Source organism: Stylophora pistillata, chromosome 4, assembly GCF_964205215.1.
Source record: "Stylophora pistillata chromosome 4, jaStyPist1.2, whole genome shotgun sequence".
Taxonomy (NCBI): domain Eukaryota; kingdom Metazoa; phylum Cnidaria; class Anthozoa; order Scleractinia; family Pocilloporidae; genus Stylophora; species Stylophora pistillata.
The window spans coordinates 37,233,422-37,251,517 of NC_142522.1; the positions used below are offsets into that span (position 1 = coordinate 37,233,422).

Here is an 18,096-nt window from a genome sequence, read left to right on the forward strand (position 1 = left end):
ATCATAGGTGATTTATCTGATTGATTTGTTTACACTAATGTTCTATTGCTGTTTTATAACAGGTCCCACTCTCAAGCTGAGGCGGCCGATTGTGTGCAAAATGTTCAAAGATGAGATCGACGGTTTCTACGAAGAAGCTTAAAATTAAACCCCTAATGAATCTAGTGTAGATAAATGGTATAACAGATTATAGTGGCAACTGTGTATGATTTTGACGTTATACAACGTCAAACCCTATTTTAATGGTAGTTTTGACCTTTGTTAGGCCTATTTTTTGTCTATTGAGGGACAACAAGGGATCAGTTTCTTTAGTAAAAGAGATCCAATCATAACGGCGTAGAGGGAAAAGTGGAAATCTTCAAAGTGAGTACAGTTAACTCTAGGGAGATGAATGATACAAAGAAACATAATTCACAGTAAGTTAGTGCTTACTATGTAATTTAGTCAGGTAGTAAGTTATGATCAACACGTCAAGTTTGCACTTAAATGCAGCTCGAGTGTAAACGTGGAGGGTCCTCTCTCCCCTCTTGTCACCCCCCTGCATTCCTTACCCCTCTTCTCACCCCCCCCCTGCATTCCCTTGACGCCCCTATCCCACCGTCAAACCAAGGGAGCTTGCAAAGCAGGCTATGCTAAGGGTCTTTGAGAACTGTTTATAAATTTAACATTGTCGCTGTTAATTCCCTTAATTTTTGTATTTATTGCGGCAACTGTACGGTGATAAGCTAGTTTGGTACATTCACAAGAAATTGTGCATTTTTGCAAAACTAATCGTAAAAACTTTTGTGTTTAATTTCAATGTAACTGTAAGTCTCAATGTGCCTCGAAACTGGCCTTCGTAAGCTGCAAGAAAGAATTTCTTCCGTTGAGGTCAAACAGAATCCTCCTCCCGTAAATACAACGATGGCTGGAGCGGGTTTTCAGTTTTACATTCTTCGCTGGGGGCAGTTTCTCTGTCTTTGCGTTTGATGAGATAAATCTGATTAATTTAGTAGTTTAGGCGTAGAAAAAATTGTCCCTCATCCTCTAGCTCCCAGATAGGATTCAATTGTAATTTACTCTAACAAAAACTTCGTACATTATCAAGAATAAAGTTAATGAAGGTAGACTAAATTATCACCCATAGAGTATAGCTTGATAGAACACCAAATTCTCTTAATATATCCACTAAAGAATGTTTCACAGCCGGAAAGGAGAATTACGAGTCAAATCATGGGAGCTAAAGGTAAAAACCTAGAGATCTGTGTTATCGAGAGATCTGTATTATTAATAGCGCGGAAGCCAACTCAGTAGGTATCCTGCAATTATTAGCTATTCCTACTCCATCTAGTTTTACCGATCTATTTTAGTTATGTGCAGTAGTTGAGTATTAGTGATATGGTGGTGTTTATGTAATCACACTTTGTATTGATTTAAGTATAGTCGAAATAATGGGTCATTAATCAATTTCAAATAAAATCGCCCGACAGAATAATAACAGTAATATGCATTTATCATTCCACTATTGCGTCGTTTTACCATATTAGGGCAACGGAACGCACAGAGTAGGCAACAAACAGTACGGGGCAAGAAAGCAGACGCAAGTGGTGCATCGCATCTAAATGGCCGGACGGAATGATCAAACGTTTTGGGCTTGACTTTTTAAAGCCACGAACTGTTGAGCATATCAGATATTTTGTTGGTCAGAGAATACATAAATGGTTTCCATATTGGACTTTTAGACTATGGAAGGTGTGTTGGTCTGTACGTCACGACCAAGACTCGGTCACCCGAAGTTACTCCGCCGATAAGAAGAATTTTAACATTTGCCGCTGTTTTTCCTCTTTATTCCTTTCCTCTCTGATTGTTTCTATCTTACGTCTCGCTGGCCGTTCGCCGGGCTCAGTTGCTTTTTTCAGCTCCGGCTCATTTCATCGCGTAAGACTCGAGAGAAATTTTGTGTATTCTTTTCAATGAAAGTGCGCGTAACCAGTAACTCAACCGTTTAGAAGATTTCTGCTTTCGAGTGATCGAAAGAAACACCTTTCAGTAGTGAAGGATTCCGTTTTTGAGTGATTGAAATACCTTTCAGTAGTGATGGAAGGAAGGATGTAAAGCCTTTCCGTTCCTTTTATTGACGCGGGAGATAGCTGAGCGAACCAGGAGTCTCGCGAGGGTATGAGGCTAAAGTGATAACTTGAAATGTTTTTCTTTTAATCGATAGAGTTTCGACCGAAACCAAAAGATCCTTATTTAGAAAGGCTGATAGTTTAACTCGCACCATCAGCATCAAAAATGAAAGATAAACTTTCTGAACAACAACAAACATATGAAACATATGTATGAACTGCGGTTATGAAACGTATATGTGCACGATCCTTCGCAGTAAAGCACTATTTGAGCAATAGTGAAAACCGGTCTCCTCGTCCCAAAAAATATTTAGCGGTGGGTATAAATTTTGTTTTTGTTGCTATTTTGTTTAATTTTTTTTTTTTTTTTTTCATTTTTCATCAGAGCGCTGTTATCAGTATTGTGTAGTTAAGAGTGAAAGTCGTCCTCTGCTTCTCTTAACCAAATTTTTTCAGTGTGATGAAGGAGGCTGGCTCTGCATTTCGTTCATACAACTGACACAATTGCGGCGAGCTTATTTTTTTCACTTAGTACTGATGCGGTCGAGACGTATAATCTCACCAAAAACGTTTCTGCAAGTGCAAATATGCGCTATTCTTTTCCATTCTTAATCTTCCTCGTAGGTTTTTGGTCAATTTTCTTTCTACTTCAATTTGGTCTTTTTTTTGTGCGTATACTTATTATCTGATATCCTGTGCCTCAGTTTTAACACATTCGCTCCGACGAAAGGCTAACGCTCGAAACGTCAGCTTTTGTAATCGTTACGGTGGCCAGTTTACCATTTCAACTTCGTTGATATATCCAAATTATTTCGTTACTCCCACCGACGCAGCCCCAAACAGTTTCTTTCGAAACTATCAGCCTTTTTAACATTATCGGACTGGAACTTTTTCATGTCGAAGAAACTGAAATCAAAATCTTGTGACGTTCATCCCGTAAATTTCAGGTTCGGTGCATTAGTCAGCATCCTTGTTCTTCGTTTAATACTCCAAAGCTTTTAAACTTTGGATAAGGTTTTTTCAAAACAAAAGGACACCCAGGAGACAAAACGCACCAGGGTTTACTCGCGTATTCTTGATTTATTAACTTGTGAAAAAGAAGCCTTACAAGTTAGCTATTGCTTCCTTTTAAGTCTTCAAAAAGGATAGAAAATAAAATAATATTGGTGGAATAGTGAAGTCCTTATTCGTCGATTTAAAATATAGGAGTGGACACTTGTTGACTGCTCTCATTTTCTCTTGCTCCTCTATATGGAGCTCGAAGAAATGATGCAAAACATGCGCGTGTTTAACTTGGACATATCAGAGAGGTAAATTAGGGGTCAACTTGGCTGCGTATTTTAATCGATTTGCGCTTATTTGTTGAACAAAAGAGGCCCCTCTGAACAATTCCTGCCGGATAGGACGATTTCGTTCACCGCTAAAACTAATCAGATTGCAAGAATAACAACCACGAACCGACTGAAAGGAAAAAACGATGTAAATAGCAATGGATGCTTACCCTCGTATTTTCAATCATGTCTTTATTCTCGTAGAAGCTCGTGACATGAACGACACAGGCGAGGTCATCCAGGCTGTCTTAATTGGCCTCATCGTCGTCAGTTTCTTTCTCAAAACCTGTCGAGTTCTACATGTCGGTGGATTTTGTAAGAAATGCTTGGTTTTCAATCACAACAAAGGAGTCGTACACAGAATCCTCAAATGGTACATGGCTCCGCATCTGGCCATATTTGATATCTATTGTCTCACCTCTGACGACTCGAGTGTAATCGAATATGGAAAGAGGTTTCTTGACACACTTCACGACTATGGCGAGAAATCTTTAGAAGGTAACCTGCTCCTAACACTAGCCGAACTCTGCGAAAGCCATGGGAAACTAGTTGATGCAGAAGAACTCTTTCAAAAGGCAGCAGAAATCAATAATGAAATGGGTGCCAGTAGCGAAGAAGCCTTTTGTTACGAGAGACTAGGAATTGTCCTGCACTCTCTCGGTGAATACGTCAAAGCGACGGTATTGTTCGAGAATGCACTGAAGATCAGAATGCAAGAGGGTGACAAAACTGGACAAGCCAGAAATTACTCCAACCTCGGGGCCATGTTTCAGTCTCTTGGTAAATACATGAAGGCGAAAGAGTATCTCGAAGAAGCACTTTCTATCACAAAAGAAACAGGCGACAAGGATATAGAAGCGAGTTCTTATGAAAACCTAGGCATAGTGTTGGAGGGAATTGGTGAATATAACAAGGCAAAAGAGCATCACGAAAAGTCACTCGCAATCAAACACGAAATTGGTGACCAAAAAGGTAAAGCCTTGACTTACGTGAACCTTGGAAATGTTTTTCTATCTATTGGTGAAAATGCTAGAGCTAGAGAATGTCTTGCTAAGGCTCTTGCGATGTATCAAAAAGCTGATGAAAGAAAAGGAGAAGCGACTTGCTACGGAAACATTGGAACCGTTTTACAGCGTCTTGGTCAATATCAAGAGGCAAAGGATTATCACGAAAAATGCCTGAAAATCAGTCGAGATATTGGTAACAGGAATGGAGAGGCATCATCTTATTGCAACCTAGGAAATGTCTTTCTAGCTTTGGGTGAAAATGCCAAGGCTAGAGATTATTTTGAAAAAGCGATTGAAATCAAAGAACAAACGGGTGACAAATTGGGCAAAGCAAAATGTTATGGAAATCTAGGAAATGTGTTCCAGCATCTTGGCAAATATCGTAAGGCACAAGATTATTACCAGAAAGCACTTTCAATAGAACAAGAAATCGGAAACAAAAAAGGAGAGGCAGCATGTTATGTGAGCCAAGGTAATGTGTTTCAACATATTGGTGACTATGCAAAGGCTAAAGATAATTACGAAAATGCGATTAGAATCCAACAAGAAATTGGTGACATCAATGGTGAGGCTAATTCTTTCGAGGGTTTAGGAACTTTGTTAAAAAGTGTGGGTGATTATAGCGAGGCAGAAGCTTATTACGGAAAAGCTGTCGCAATCAGGCGAAAACTCGGGAACAGAAGAGGGGAAGCTTCGTCCTACTTGAACTCTGGAACTTTGTTCCAATACCAAGGTGAGTATTTCAAGGCAAAGGATCACTATGAAAAAGCACTTGCAATCGCTCAAGAAATCGGCGCTAGGAAAGAAGAGGCAATATGTAAAGGAAACCTTGGAACTGTGTTTAAACATTTGGGTGAATATGTAAAGGCAAGGGATTACTACGAGAATGCGCTAACAATCCATAAGGAAATGGGAAATAGAAGAGGTGAAGCTTCGTCTTATGGGAACCTTGGTGCTCTGTTTTATTCTCTTGGAGAATATGTCGATGCACAATATTATTTGGAAAAAGACGTGGGGATACGAAGAGAAATTGGTGACAAAATAGGCGTGGCCACGTCTTACATGAATGTAGGAGATGGGTTTTTCAATCTTGGCAAATACAGGAAAGCTGACGAAAATTATCAAAAAACACTCCTGATATCAAAACTACTTCGTTACAGACTGGGAGAAGCAAGATCTTGCACCAGGATTGGAAGCATTCATCGTATTATTGGCAACCATCTAACGGCGAAAGAATACTTCGAGAAGGCTGTGTCAATCAGCGAAGAAATCGGGGACAGGAAAGGATTAGCAAAAGAATATGAACTGCTGGGTAGTTTATACATTTCTCTTGGTGAAAACATCAAAGCGAAAGAATATCTTGAGAACGCACTTGCCATCAGTAGAGAGATTCGTGACGGTAAACAAGAGTTCTTAACTCTTTGCAGACTTACTATGGTTTCCATTTTGGATGGAGCTGTTTTAGACGCATTTGCATGTCTTTTTACAAACATTCAGAATTGCGAGGAATTGCGTGGTGCTGTTGGGGACAACGATCAGTTTAAGATATGTTTTGCCCAACAGTGTGTTTTCCCGTACTGGATTCTCAGTGAAATGTTTCGTTTGGCGGAAGACTATAATCAGGCACTCGGTATTTTAGAGCTTGGTAGAGCCCGGGCCCTAACCGACACATTGTCAGCCCAGTACTCATTAGAAAACCAAACATCCACTGGTTTCCAGTCCTGGACCGGCATCGAAAATGTCATGGACAAACAGAGCAACTGCACTTGCCTTTACATCTCGTATACACCTAAAAATTTGGTTCTGTGGATTTTAAAGGGAAACTGTGTCTCCAAAACCCACGAAAGAGAATTCATTGATGTAATGCAGGGCGGATTGTTGAGAACATGGGATGAGTTTTTTGCTGAAAGCTTTCGACAGTTCGGCGTTTTGTCCAAAGGAAGCAATGAAGATCGCTATTCATGTGAGGACCATACGTCCCCTGAGGGAGGTAGTTTCGCTCCTTTTAGACCTGTAGAGGAGGATGAAAACAACGAGCCTGACCCAAAGCTATCACTGTATTACAACATGATCATTGCTCCTGTTGCTGACTTCCTTGATGAGCCCAACATCATCATCGTTCCGGATCGTCAGTTGTATCGGGTTCCATTTGCAGCTTTACAAGCAAAGAATGGGAAATTTTTATCAGAGATGTTTCGGATTCGCTTCGCACCATCGTTGACGACTCTCAAACTCATTCAGGACAGTCCAGATGATTACCACAGTCAAACCGGTGCACTGATTGTTGGTGATCCTGAAGTTGGTGAGGTCATCTACAAGGGTCGTCGTAAAGTAATACCACCGCTGCCATGTGCACGGAGGGAAGCTGAGATGATTGGGCGACTGCTGAACATTGAGCCTTTGATAGGACAACAAGCAACCAGGCAGGCCGTGCTTCAAAAGATCCATTCCGTGAGTTTGATACATTTTGCAGCACATGGTAACCCAGACAGAGGAGAAATTGCACTTGCACCTCTCCGTCCCATTCACCATACTCCAAGGGATGAAGACTTTGTGTTATCAGTGACCGACATATCACAAGTTAAGCTGCGAGCAAAACTAGTAGTTCTTAGTTGCTGTCACAGCGCACAAGGACAGTTCAGAACCGAGGGAGTGGTTGGCATTGCTCGGGCGTTTTTGGGATCCGGTGCACGTTCGGTGTTGGTGGCACTATGGGCCCTGGAAGACAGTGCAACAGAGCAGTTGATGAAATGCTTTTACGCACACCTTGCACGTGGGTCAAGTGCTTGTGAATCTCTTCACCAGGCTACGAAGTGGATGAGACGAAATGGCTTTTCCCGAGTGAGTCAGTGGGCCCCCTTCATGCTGATTGGAGATGATGTGACTCTTGATTTTGGTGTAATTTTTGGGTTAAAAATCTAGGATTTTTTAAGCTTTCTCCTACGACTTTTTTGAAAAGCTTCAATATTCAGCAACCATGCAGATTTTAAGAAGTTTAGAGTAACAAAGGCGGTAACATTTTGCTCATGTCGCGCAAATACCCCACCAATTTTTTTTTATGTAAGCCTAAATGTTAAAGCACGAACAAAGAGTCATGAGAAGAGGAAGGTGCGATGTTAGATAAAGGATTTGATTCACATTTCATTGAAAGATTTGAAATAATCCGCAACATGCAACTTTAAGACAATTTAGTCTCTTTAAGAGACATTGACGATTAAGTAATTGACGTATCACACATATGCCTCACGCTTTTGCATCATCAATGTAAAATCAAACAAGATGAAAGAAATGAAACGAAAAATGTTTTGTTTGTTTATTCATTGCGACTGTCACAAATTCTTTTGGAAAACAAAACAACCTCTAGCCCTCCCCCTGTGGGCAGGCAGTACACCCGGGACAGCTGTGGAGGGAGTCGTGAATATAGATGTCGCATTCCATACAAAAGAACTGTGTACATTGAGGACAAGAATATACCTGCAAGGAAACAAACGTACTGCTCGTATGTCGGTCAAAAAAAGAAAAACCGGTCGTTTCCAAAAATATTTTCTAAATCATTTCCACTTAGAAAAGAGTGTGCGTTTGATCCTAGTGACGGCTGGCCAGGAGGGTTGGGGTGCCCGCGAACCCCCTCTCTTCCTTTTCAAGCCTTTTCTTTTTATAAGTAACCAGCCTACAATATTTAGATGCCGAAAACTTGTGAGTACCCTTTGTTTGACACAGTGTGTGAACCCCCCCCCCTCCCTTTAAAAAATCTTGGCCGCGCCCCTACGAAGGTCTGGGGTTCGATTCATCTTAGGGACTCGAGACAGGACATTAACATCTTTCTTTACAGTGCATTTTGTTCTGGTTATTGTACATTATTAATAAGTCACGCCTGAGTCGATTTTGCGAAAAGTTTTGCATAAGTTATATTTTTACTACTGTATAATAACACATGGACATCAATCGTATGTCTCTAGTAGGATTTATCACCGCACTCGTCCACACCATTGCTTCTTTTTGAAATGGTATCATAGTTCTGTGCACAACGACAGAGTACGAAATCCGGTCGACTGTAATCGTTATTGTTCCCTCCTCGTTTAACTGAGGGGAAGGAGTGAAGCTCTTATGGCTTTGTTTTAGATCAAAGAACGCTATGCTGGTCTGTTTAATGATTCAATAATCAACAACATCAAAGGGTAAAGAAACATACGAAACGATAAACCATAAACATAACTCAGCGGGATGACAAAAACTACAACGACGACGATCACAATCACAACAAATCACGCGAACAAAAAGGAAAACAGTTGACTATCTGTAATTGGCTCACCGTTTGTTCTGTGAACACTCTTTGGCAGGCGAAACAATGATTTTGTCTATACAGATTAAAAAAGAAAAAAACCTTAAAACAACATCGAGGTGATTACAGAATCTTGTATTATTCATATAATTTTACATTTCTGAAAAGATGGTTGAATTCTGGTCTCATTCCCAGTCCTGCAAAGAAAAATCTGGTGAGTACAAAGACGTAATTTTCAGTTGTGTGCCTAGAGTCTTCCATCATTACCACGCTCTGTGATTCTTTTAGAAAAATGCAAACAAGTTTTCAGAGGCTTTTTGTACTGGTAATCTTTGTCCTGATTGGCTGTTTTGATTACTTTGGTCGAAAAGGGCTGTACTCCAAGAAAAGAAAAAATCCAAACGTCTCATAAAATGTATTTGTCCATTAACTGACTAACAAATAGCAACGAGTAACGACTGAATACTCGTTAAAAAGGTCATAACCGTGTCATGCATAATGCCGAACAAGTCGAGATCGATTGCAGAACTGCAACCCTTGAAGCAATCTAAACGCTATACGAAGTACGGAATTTAAAGAAGGCTTTGATCTATTCAAGTTCGCATTGTTCTTTCAACCCTCAGACGCATATATGGTTACTGTGTATTTTACCTGGGTAAGCTCTGTCCATCTACAGGAGTTGACAAATCTGTTTCAGTGAACTGAGGAAGCGGGAATAAGTGCTGATACGAACGAGCCAAATGAGGCGCAGACACTAGCGTTAAACCTGTAAAACACAAGTCACATTACCATAAGTATTCCAGCAATTATTCCAACAATTCTCGAATGTCCAAAGACTTATTCACGTCCGTTTATCACTACCGTGGAAGAAACATAAGCTTTAACAGATCACATTGCACCAGCAGAACTGAATTACCCTGCGAAGGACAAAGACCTGAAATTGTGTCAACAAGGTAAAAAGACCTTTCCGCGTCCCAACTAAAGTGTCAGATCAGCGTTGGTTGGTTCACTTCTCAAAAAATACGTACTGATTCATCAAGATATTGTTACTCTATAGCTACCTTTCTGCGTCAATATCTAAGAGAGTCATCTTATCTTTTGACATGTAACCTCCGTCTAAACAAATGGGTCCTTACAGAAAGTAATTGATTTTTTAACATGTGCACTCACCACAAACTTTGCATTCTACTGGCAGGTCACAGTACTTGCTCTTACACTAAAAAATGAGCGAAAAAAGGAGAATCAGTATTTGCCACTCCTTTACGTACAGTTTTGGTAATAAGAGGGAATAAAAAGGGTTATCGTACCTGCGGACAGAAGTATCCTGACGTGCCGAGTCCTTTAATACCGTTACTATCCAAATGACTACAACGTATACAACAAAAATACCAATCAAATGGATTAACGATAATTACAGTCGAAGCTGTAGTAAGTGGTCACCTTATATTAAGCGGTGGGTTGTCAAAGTCGCGAAATGACCCTAATTTCCCCCTAGACACTGTAATTTTCACTTGTACAAAGCGGTCGTGGTCCCCCTGAGTCCCAGCAGCCCGTTTGTATTGGCTTCCAGCTGCATTGAACGGTCAGTTAAGGTGGAATGAATGAATGAATGAAAAACTTTATTTAAGTGTCTATGTTTTTAGCTATAAGCTAATGGGGGACACTAAAAAATTTAAAAGTCAAATACATTTACATATGTAGATAATCGTTATTTACAGTAGATAATTAAAAAGATTATAAAGTTATTTAGTTAAGTTTTAAATTTCAACGAGAGTTGCAAGGTCGACTTTTATGTTCTTCTTGAACAAATTTAGAGTTTCTATCGTTCTTAGGTGTCTTGGTAACTTCGACCAGAAGAGAGGTCCCATATATTTAATAGAATTCCTACCAAATCTTACAGTTTCGAATCTTGGCAGTTCGAAGTCACTGTTCCGTAAATTATACTAAGTGTTCTTTATATTAAATAAGTCAGAAATATTCTGACTTATTTAATAAAAAGATAAGCCCAAGCTAAGCTCAAATAAACCCAAGAACAAGCTCTCTAGCATATTCAATCCAAATTAATGATAATAGCATTTTTAAGCGAGTTTTTGTACGTTAGGTGGTCAATTATGGCATAAAATGGTGTTTTTTCATTGTCTTTTATAAAACATCGTTAAAGTTGAACCTTTATCAGTCCGTCAACCCGTACTGCGCGGTCACTCCGCCATTCCCCGTGCGTGACCGCTTAATACCGGCTCGACTGTATTTAGTTCTTATTAACCGGGCGGGAGGTCTGTATGGGAGAATCTTGACCGAGGTCGCCAGTACAGACCGAACGCAGTGAGGTCTGTACCAGCGACCGAGGTCAAGATTCTCTCATACAGACCGACCTAGCTCGGTTAATAAGATGTTTATTATATGGCTGTGTCTTATATGCCAATTTTTTATATTCTTTGTACCTTTTTTTTCTAGACCGGTCTAGATGCCGGTCTAGATGGGAAAATCTAGACCGTTTTCAATATTGATTTCAGCCAATCAAATTCGTGAATTCTGTAGTTCCCAGTGAGACACAACCATATAATAAAGTAAAATATTGTAAACATATCAGTGTAAGTTGTGCAGTAATACGCTTTTTGCATGCCTAAAAGAGAAAAGATATACAAAGGTAAATATCCATTAAACTAGCCCAGTCTCTGCAGAAATAAATTAAAATACAAATGTTATTGCTCCCCTTAAATGGGATTCAATCATATCAAACCACTTTCCTTCCCTGTACTTCCTACATGGAATTGTCTTACTCATGGCAAAAATAGGCAGGAGGGAGACTCTCAAATTACATATATTATGTATTACCACATGCACAAGGAGGGTGGTCCGCTTGAAAGATGCTGTGGGAAACCTGTCAACAATGTCAAAAGAGACCAGAAATCATCCATTCCATTGTGGATTAACAGCAAACAACTATTTCTTTTGGGTCTAGTAGTTCAGAGGTGGGTTAAGATAACCCAGGGTTAGTATGAAATTAGATTTCAGATCCAAAGGCTTTAAAAGAAAATCCAGTTTATTTCCACTTGTGTACAATATGATGATTGCACAAGCTAAAAAGAATTGAGAAAATTATCCCAAAACAGCTTTTGAACAAAGAAATTTAGAAACCTGGATTAAAATTTAACCTTGGGTTAGCGCTTATCGGCCTTCAAACAACTGGGCCCTGGACGTTAGCTGCATTAAAAGTGCAGGGGGGTTTTCCACTTCATAAGTATCACACTAACATATCATACATGTCCTCATCAAGAGGACGTTTTAGCAAACATGACATGCAGTACAGTACATGTACAGTATTTCAAACAGTATGCAATGATTTAGATTTCGACAACCCTTACCCATTCGAATCAAAGCAGCTTCTGCATCAGCCTACAATGAAATGAGAACATTTCAATGATTTTTTTTTGCAATGCAGCTGTACATATGAAAAATCTTTGAACCTTGGAGTAACAGTCAAACATGTAGCACTGCCATTCAGGAGAGCGCAGAGCTGTTAGACCCCCGATGATGTCTTCTTCTTAATGTAGGTTGACACACCATGAGCTATGGTCACTAACAATTGTAATTTTCAGAATTACCCTTGACTGTCACAATACATAATCACAAGTAAAACTGCACAATAAATAAATAACTTATAAAAATAATACATAGGCAATAAACCAGTCAGAAGACCACACTAAACACACACCTAACCCTTGTGCCCCAATAATACAGTGATACAGAAAATCCCATCCTACAGGCATTTGGTTGCTTTAAGAATGAAAAATGATTTTAGTTAATATAAAAACTATATTAATTTTCACTTGTAAACAAAAAAGTCAGTACAAATAAATCTGTAATTCTTATGGAAACAATCAAACAGTCTGTGAAGCCTTTGCATCCATATATAACATCAGTGCAAAATAGCTGTGCAATTATTGGATTCATGGAGTTCCTCTGGTGAAAAAAACAAAAAACAAAGTTCTAAAAAAAAATGGTATCAAAGCTAACACAAGAACTGAAGGATTCATTGGTATCCTGTGCATACCTTAGCCACAGGTGGTGTAACATGCTGCATCAATAATTCTCTGTAATGTCTCTCATCAAGAATAACACCATAACTTCCTAACAAAAGTTAACACAGCCAAGTTTAACAGAGTCTCAAAGGTGTTCCATTATTTTCAGGCACCAACAACAACTTTTCATCTGATTTGTTAGGAATGATTTAGATCAATTATGCAAATCTTACACAAAAATAAAATTATTTTTTTAACAACCATAATCCTCATAGAAACAGCCATAATTTTATCTTTTAGTGTCTTCAAATAGAGGGCAGTAACTGGTATTTTTTATTGTGGAAATGAGATCATCATATCAAGATTCATCATTCTGCAAAGTTTTGTCAAAAGTTAGCTTTTCGTGTTGTAAGGTGGCTCTGAATCTACACTTGCACATTTAATGTTCAAGTGTAGATTCAGAGCCACCTTACAACATGAAAAGCTAACCTTAAGCTTCACTGTACATATAACACCAAAATTGAGGATGTGGCACTGCTGTAGAAAAATCTAGCATCAGAGAAAAAAACCTTGAACTGCTACATGATTGTAAATGTACATGATACCAATCTTGCGGTAACAACAAAACTTGTGGTTGTATTCATCCATCTAACTATACATTCAATTTGTTACAAATTAAGGAAACTATTTTGAGCCTCTCATGGGTTTGTTTCTGTGAAAAAGGCCTTACAATAATTAACAAACAACAGCATACCAACCTTGTGTTTCTGCACAAATTGTTCTGCAAACACGTACTTCTGCAGCCAAGCCTATGATAGAACACCTTATATTTTGTCGCTGAAGAGTCTGAGAAGAAAAAAGTCAACCAATTGTTTTAATTCAAGCAGAATAAGGTATAAGGATGACAAGAATTCTCCATTTAAATGTCTAAGAGAATGCCAGCCCTTACCTGAACTGTCTCCGAGACATCTCCAGGGTCACAGGATGTAAGGCTTCCAAATAGAATAAGTATTTCCCGACTGGCATGGCCTGGCATATGTCTGTAAATAGTAAAAAGTGTTCATTAACATCACACATCTCACCAATCAGCTGTCAATCTCCTTGGCTTTTGAAGCCTGCATAGCATGCATATTTTCTGCATTGCAAGAGCTCCATAACCAATCCAGTGATGAGGCTGCTACACTGAAATGGATATCGAGGAAAGCCTGAAGCAATTATGGTCATTGTGGCCTTAAAACTGGAAACTCTCATTCATAAGCCTTTCATGCAGGCTAGCTGGGTTTTCAATATGTTGTGCTTTTGCACCATTGAAATACAACTGGGTGTCTCATATTTTCTTAATTCCCTCCAGGCCTGTAAGATCATCCATCATGATTAAGTTATTCACCTCAGCAACTGAACAGCAGATTCCATGGCATTCTGCAGTGATGGTTCTCCTTGACAAGGTTTAGCAGCAGCTTTTTGGAGAGTGCCAATGTGAACTTGTGGATTACCTAGGTGTAAACAATAACATCAAGTGCACTTGTAAACCTAGAGATAGTAGAGATATAATTATATATATCTCACTTGCATCATTACTGTGTTAACTATCATTAACACCTCCATCCTTAAGGGGGGGGGGGGTTATTACAATATGATTTCATCAACTGATTTGATGATGAAAATTGGTCACCTGATGTTTCAAGCATTAGCCCGTTGTCATTTGCCCTGATGAAGGGCTGAAGCTTGAGACATTTGCTTTAGAATCCCTTTACAGTGCTAATTTATATTACAAAGTTCAACTCAGTTGGAAAAACAAATTGTCCAATAATTATAGTTTATTCTTAAGCTACTTTCAATCATTTTCTAGCTTTCCATGGTCAATATTGATAACCTGAACATAACTAATGTAAGAGAATTAATGGTTGTAAAACATAAACAAAGGTTATTTTCAGTGTCATCTCACCACTTAGTTCTGTAAGTTTTTCAGCCCTCTTGTTTCTGGTCACAATAATTCCAATCTGCAACAGAAGATTTCACACTGATAACACTGGCTACCATTACTCAACATCAGATTTATCAAGTTATGGAAAACTAATACTTTACCTGTGAAATAGGATTCTGATCAAAGTATTCAGTGACAAAACTTTCCAAAAGCTGTTAGAAAAGACAGTATACTTGTTCAGGATCACTATAATTACTAATTGTGACATGAAAATAATCTCTGAAATAGACAAAGTTACTAGTTGACTGAGATGGAGATGCAAGTTTTCTACACCAAACATAATGCAAAGTAAAGAAAAACCAAACCAGTCCCAGATTATTTTCAATACTCAATTAAAAGAGTGTCTAATAGTTAATTCAGGTACCTTGACAGAACATGCCAGGCGTGACGGTTTTAAATCTGCTTCCTCCATAGCTCTGGACATATCCACAATGATAAACAAGTGCCTCATCTGAAAATTACAATTAAAAAATTGCCACATCATAAACTTTAGATATTTTGCATAAATAGCTTTCACAGGTCTGGCAGGCCTTTAATTAAAACCTCTCTCAAATTGTCATTAATATTGGAATATCATATGAAATTTAATTGCATTGAATAATTCAAAATGGCTAAGTAGCTGCAACTCTAGTCGAAGTTTTAACACATTTGGAAACACTTTTTGAACATTTTTTATTCTTCTCAGCTGTTTTAAATGAGATAAAAGAGATAAAAATTGCTTCCCCTAATAATTTCAGTCAATTTGGAGAATGATACACTGATTCCCTAACTTGTCTTTAAAGCTTTAAAGTACATTTCATTGGCCACCTAATACTTACCATCCCAAGTCGAATGTTACCACTCCTTCCCATAACTCTGAAAAATTTTGCAACATAAAATTTAATCAGACTCACAGTTGTAAAGGTTTACTTTAACCCTCAAAGTTTCATTCCACAGAACTTGTATTGTTATTTCTTTATTTCTCATCTGTTCATTTTGTTAATCACTTTTTTTATGGTCATTTACTGTGAATTGTTTGAAAAATCTTAATCTTATATGTACAAATCATTTGAATACTCTCCACTTGTACATGTAACCAATTTGGTATTATGCAAAAATTCAAAGAAGAAGAAGAAGAAGTAAGAAAGAAGACATTCAAGTAAAAAGTATAGAGTTAGACTTTTTGGCTATCCACGCAATGACCTGAAATTTCCAAAGGATGATTGCTGATGAATCTTAACTTAACATCCTTTTCCTCATTTCATAAAACTTTTACAAACTGAGGTTTATTAGTTTTTTTTGTTTTACCTCCTCCTTTTGGTCCTGTGTGAAATTTCATCCACCACTGTTTGAAGAGAACCTTCAGCATCCTCTTGAATAACTTCCCTGAGTGATCACAATCAAGTATTTACAAGCATACCATACTGAATGCAAGATTAAATATTTACATTATGTCTATATTTCTGTTTACTCAGGTTTACTGCAACATGTGGTTTTCTTAAACAACAAACCTCAGGCCATACAGGTGTTTGATAGATATGATGATGATATATATCTTATTAACTAAGCGCGAGGGCTGTACTGGGAGAATATCGGCCCAAGGTCTTGACAGTATGGACCGAGCGCAGCGAGGTCTGTACAAAAAAGAGCGAGGGTCGATATTCTTCCAGTATGGTCCCGAGCAAGCTTGGTTAATAAGAGATTTATTACACGACTTAAGTTCAAAGGGACACAAGTGCGGTATCATTTGGGACCATTCGGGACAGTGCCCAGTCCAATACTTAGAGAATATTGGACCAGCAATACAGCATTTTGATTGGTTGATTGTAGTTATTGGCCCTCTAACTGCCCGAGTTGTGTAATAAGACCATGATATTGAAAATAATGATGACGATGATAAAGATAAAACGATGATAAAGATGACGAAAATGTCAGTACTGTTATATATTTAAAGTTATCCTAATATTTCTATTCATCCCTATTTCTATTCATCCCTATTTCTATTCATCCCTATACAAAAACGATAGATTGCTTTTGGGGCCACATTTCTATTCATCCCTATTTCCCTATTTCTATTCATCCCTTTTTCTATTCATCCCTATTTCTATTCATCCCTATACAAAAACGATAGATTGCTTTTGGGACCACGGCTTTGTTGTACAATAATTATTATGGTGCTGTGAGCAAATCTTGCCAAAGATATTTTCATTCAATGTATAACACATGCTTTCTCCATTTTTACCTGCTCGAGAACTAATTTTATCGATAAGCAGCTTAGAAATTTGAGTCAAATTTACTGAACAATGTAATCAGCTACAAAGAGGGAAACGAGATTAGACGTGAGAAAACAAGGAGAGCTAGGCCATCGTTGAAGCAATCCCTAGCCCGTGCATATAAAAGTAAATGGACAGACTTAGGATATATGAAAATAAATATACAAAGAAATTATTAAAAATAATAAAAGAATATTATAAATAAATAAATTACAAAAATTAGGATATCATAATTTACGTACCACGTTCTTTCATATTGATTTAACCAGCGATAGCCTCCCGAATCCTCATCGTTCGCCATCTTGATTTTGCCTCTGCAATTGCTAGGGGGCAGCGGTATTTTGGAAGTGGTTTTGTTCTTTGTAGGTAATGTGCGTTGCGCAGAGTGTCCGATTGAGCAAGCCTTATTTGAAAGTTTTGTTTCTAGTCCAAGTCGCCAAAGTTTAGTTCTTCAAAGTCAGCATGAGCCACGTAGCAGGAATCGAAAATTTGATAAATCAGGGGTTGAAAGAGAATATGTTTCTAAACACAGCACAAAGCAGTTTTCAGTTTCGCGAAATACTTATCCTTCAGTTTAATGTAATTATATCTTATTAACCAAGCGCGAGGGTCGTACTTTGAGAATATCGGACCGAGGTCTTGACAGTACGGACCGAGCGCAGCGAGGTCCGTACGAAAAAGAGCGAGGGCCGATATTCTTCCAATACGGTCCCGAGCAAGCTTGGTTAATAAGAGATTTGTTATACGACTGAAGTTCAAAGGGACACAAGTGCGGTATCATTCGGGACCATTAGGGACAGTGCCCGGTCCTATACTTAGAAAATATTCGACCGGCAATAGAGCATTTTGATTGGTTGATTTTAGTTATTGGCCCTCTGAATGCCCGAGTCGTGTAATAAATTACTATATTTACTATCCTCTTTCCAGACTCAACCTTCCCGTTCCTCTGATTTAATTCATTTACGTGTGATATTCACATATGGCGGCCGCGGGGATTTTAAACGGGCCATGGCCATGGGGCTATCTTTGGAGGACGATAAAAAATTAATTTCACTAGGTGAGACCCTTTTTTTATTTCAGATCTTTTAATAAGTATATTTGAAACATTTT

At 38.5% G+C, this 18,096-nt stretch overlaps 3 protein-coding genes across 10 annotated transcripts in view; 2 read left to right on the forward strand and 1 right to left on the reverse strand.

Annotated features, from left to right (window-relative positions):
- LOC111328832 (long-chain-fatty-acid--CoA ligase ACSBG2) overlaps positions 1 to 1,483 on the forward strand; it is a 19,404-nt gene extending 17,921 nt beyond the window's left edge. For all 3 annotated transcript variants that reach the window (XM_022933361.2, XM_088758249.1, XM_022933360.2), the window contains one exon: positions 63 to 1,483. In XM_022933361.2, the coding sequence (XP_022789096.2) occupies positions 63 to 142 (80 nt within the window). In that variant the 3' untranslated portion in view covers positions 143 to 1,483. The remainder of the gene's footprint in view (positions 1 to 62) is intronic.
- LOC111328835 (general transcription factor IIH subunit 2) overlaps positions 1 to 17,362 on the reverse strand; it is a 24,716-nt gene extending 7,354 nt beyond the window's left edge. For 2 of the 6 annotated variants that reach the window (XR_016000482.1, XM_088758250.1), the window contains exons 1-16: positions 17,229 to 17,362; positions 16,022 to 16,099; positions 15,553 to 15,589; positions 15,099 to 15,185; positions 14,836 to 14,886; positions 14,696 to 14,750; positions 14,138 to 14,243; positions 13,700 to 13,790; positions 13,509 to 13,596; positions 12,783 to 12,859; positions 12,094 to 12,124; positions 11,564 to 11,609; positions 10,036 to 10,093; positions 9,899 to 9,944; positions 9,380 to 9,494; positions 8,759 to 8,804 (exon numbers count right to left, since the gene is read on the reverse strand). Coding sequence is in view for 5 of the 6 variants with exons in the window: in XM_088758250.1 (XP_088614376.1) it covers positions 8,759 to 8,804; positions 9,380 to 9,494; positions 9,899 to 9,944; positions 10,036 to 10,093; positions 11,564 to 11,609; positions 12,094 to 12,124; positions 12,783 to 12,859; positions 13,509 to 13,596; positions 13,700 to 13,790; positions 14,138 to 14,243; positions 14,696 to 14,750; positions 14,836 to 14,886; positions 15,099 to 15,185; positions 15,553 to 15,589; positions 16,022 to 16,099; positions 17,229 to 17,287 (1,071 nt within the window). In the remaining variant the exon portion in view is untranslated. Of the gene's footprint in view, positions 1 to 7,735; positions 7,921 to 8,758; positions 8,926 to 9,379; positions 9,495 to 9,898; positions 9,945 to 10,035; positions 10,094 to 11,563; positions 11,610 to 12,093; positions 12,125 to 12,782; positions 12,860 to 13,508; positions 13,597 to 13,699; positions 13,791 to 14,137; positions 14,244 to 14,695; positions 14,751 to 14,835; positions 14,887 to 15,098; positions 15,186 to 15,552; positions 15,590 to 16,021; positions 16,100 to 17,228 lie in introns of those variants that run through there. The other 4 variants (XM_022933364.2, XM_088758253.1, XM_088758251.1 and 1 more) reach the window with 4 other exon arrangements.
- On the forward strand, positions 4,015 to 7,560 carry LOC111328813 (uncharacterized). The gene has a single exon (XM_088758248.1). The coding sequence runs from the start codon at positions 4,036 to 4,038 to the stop codon at positions 7,366 to 7,368; it is 3,333 nt and encodes a 1,110-aa protein (XP_088614374.1). The 5' UTR covers positions 4,015 to 4,035; the 3' UTR covers positions 7,369 to 7,560.
- Positions 17,363 to 18,096: the final 734 nt, after the last annotated feature.

What these genes read in the sequence shown, in the direction of transcription:
- LOC111328813 (XM_088758248.1), top strand. Translation starts at nt 4,036, where the DNA reads ATGGGTGCCAGTAGCGAAGAAGCCTTTTGTTACGAGAGACTAGGAATT.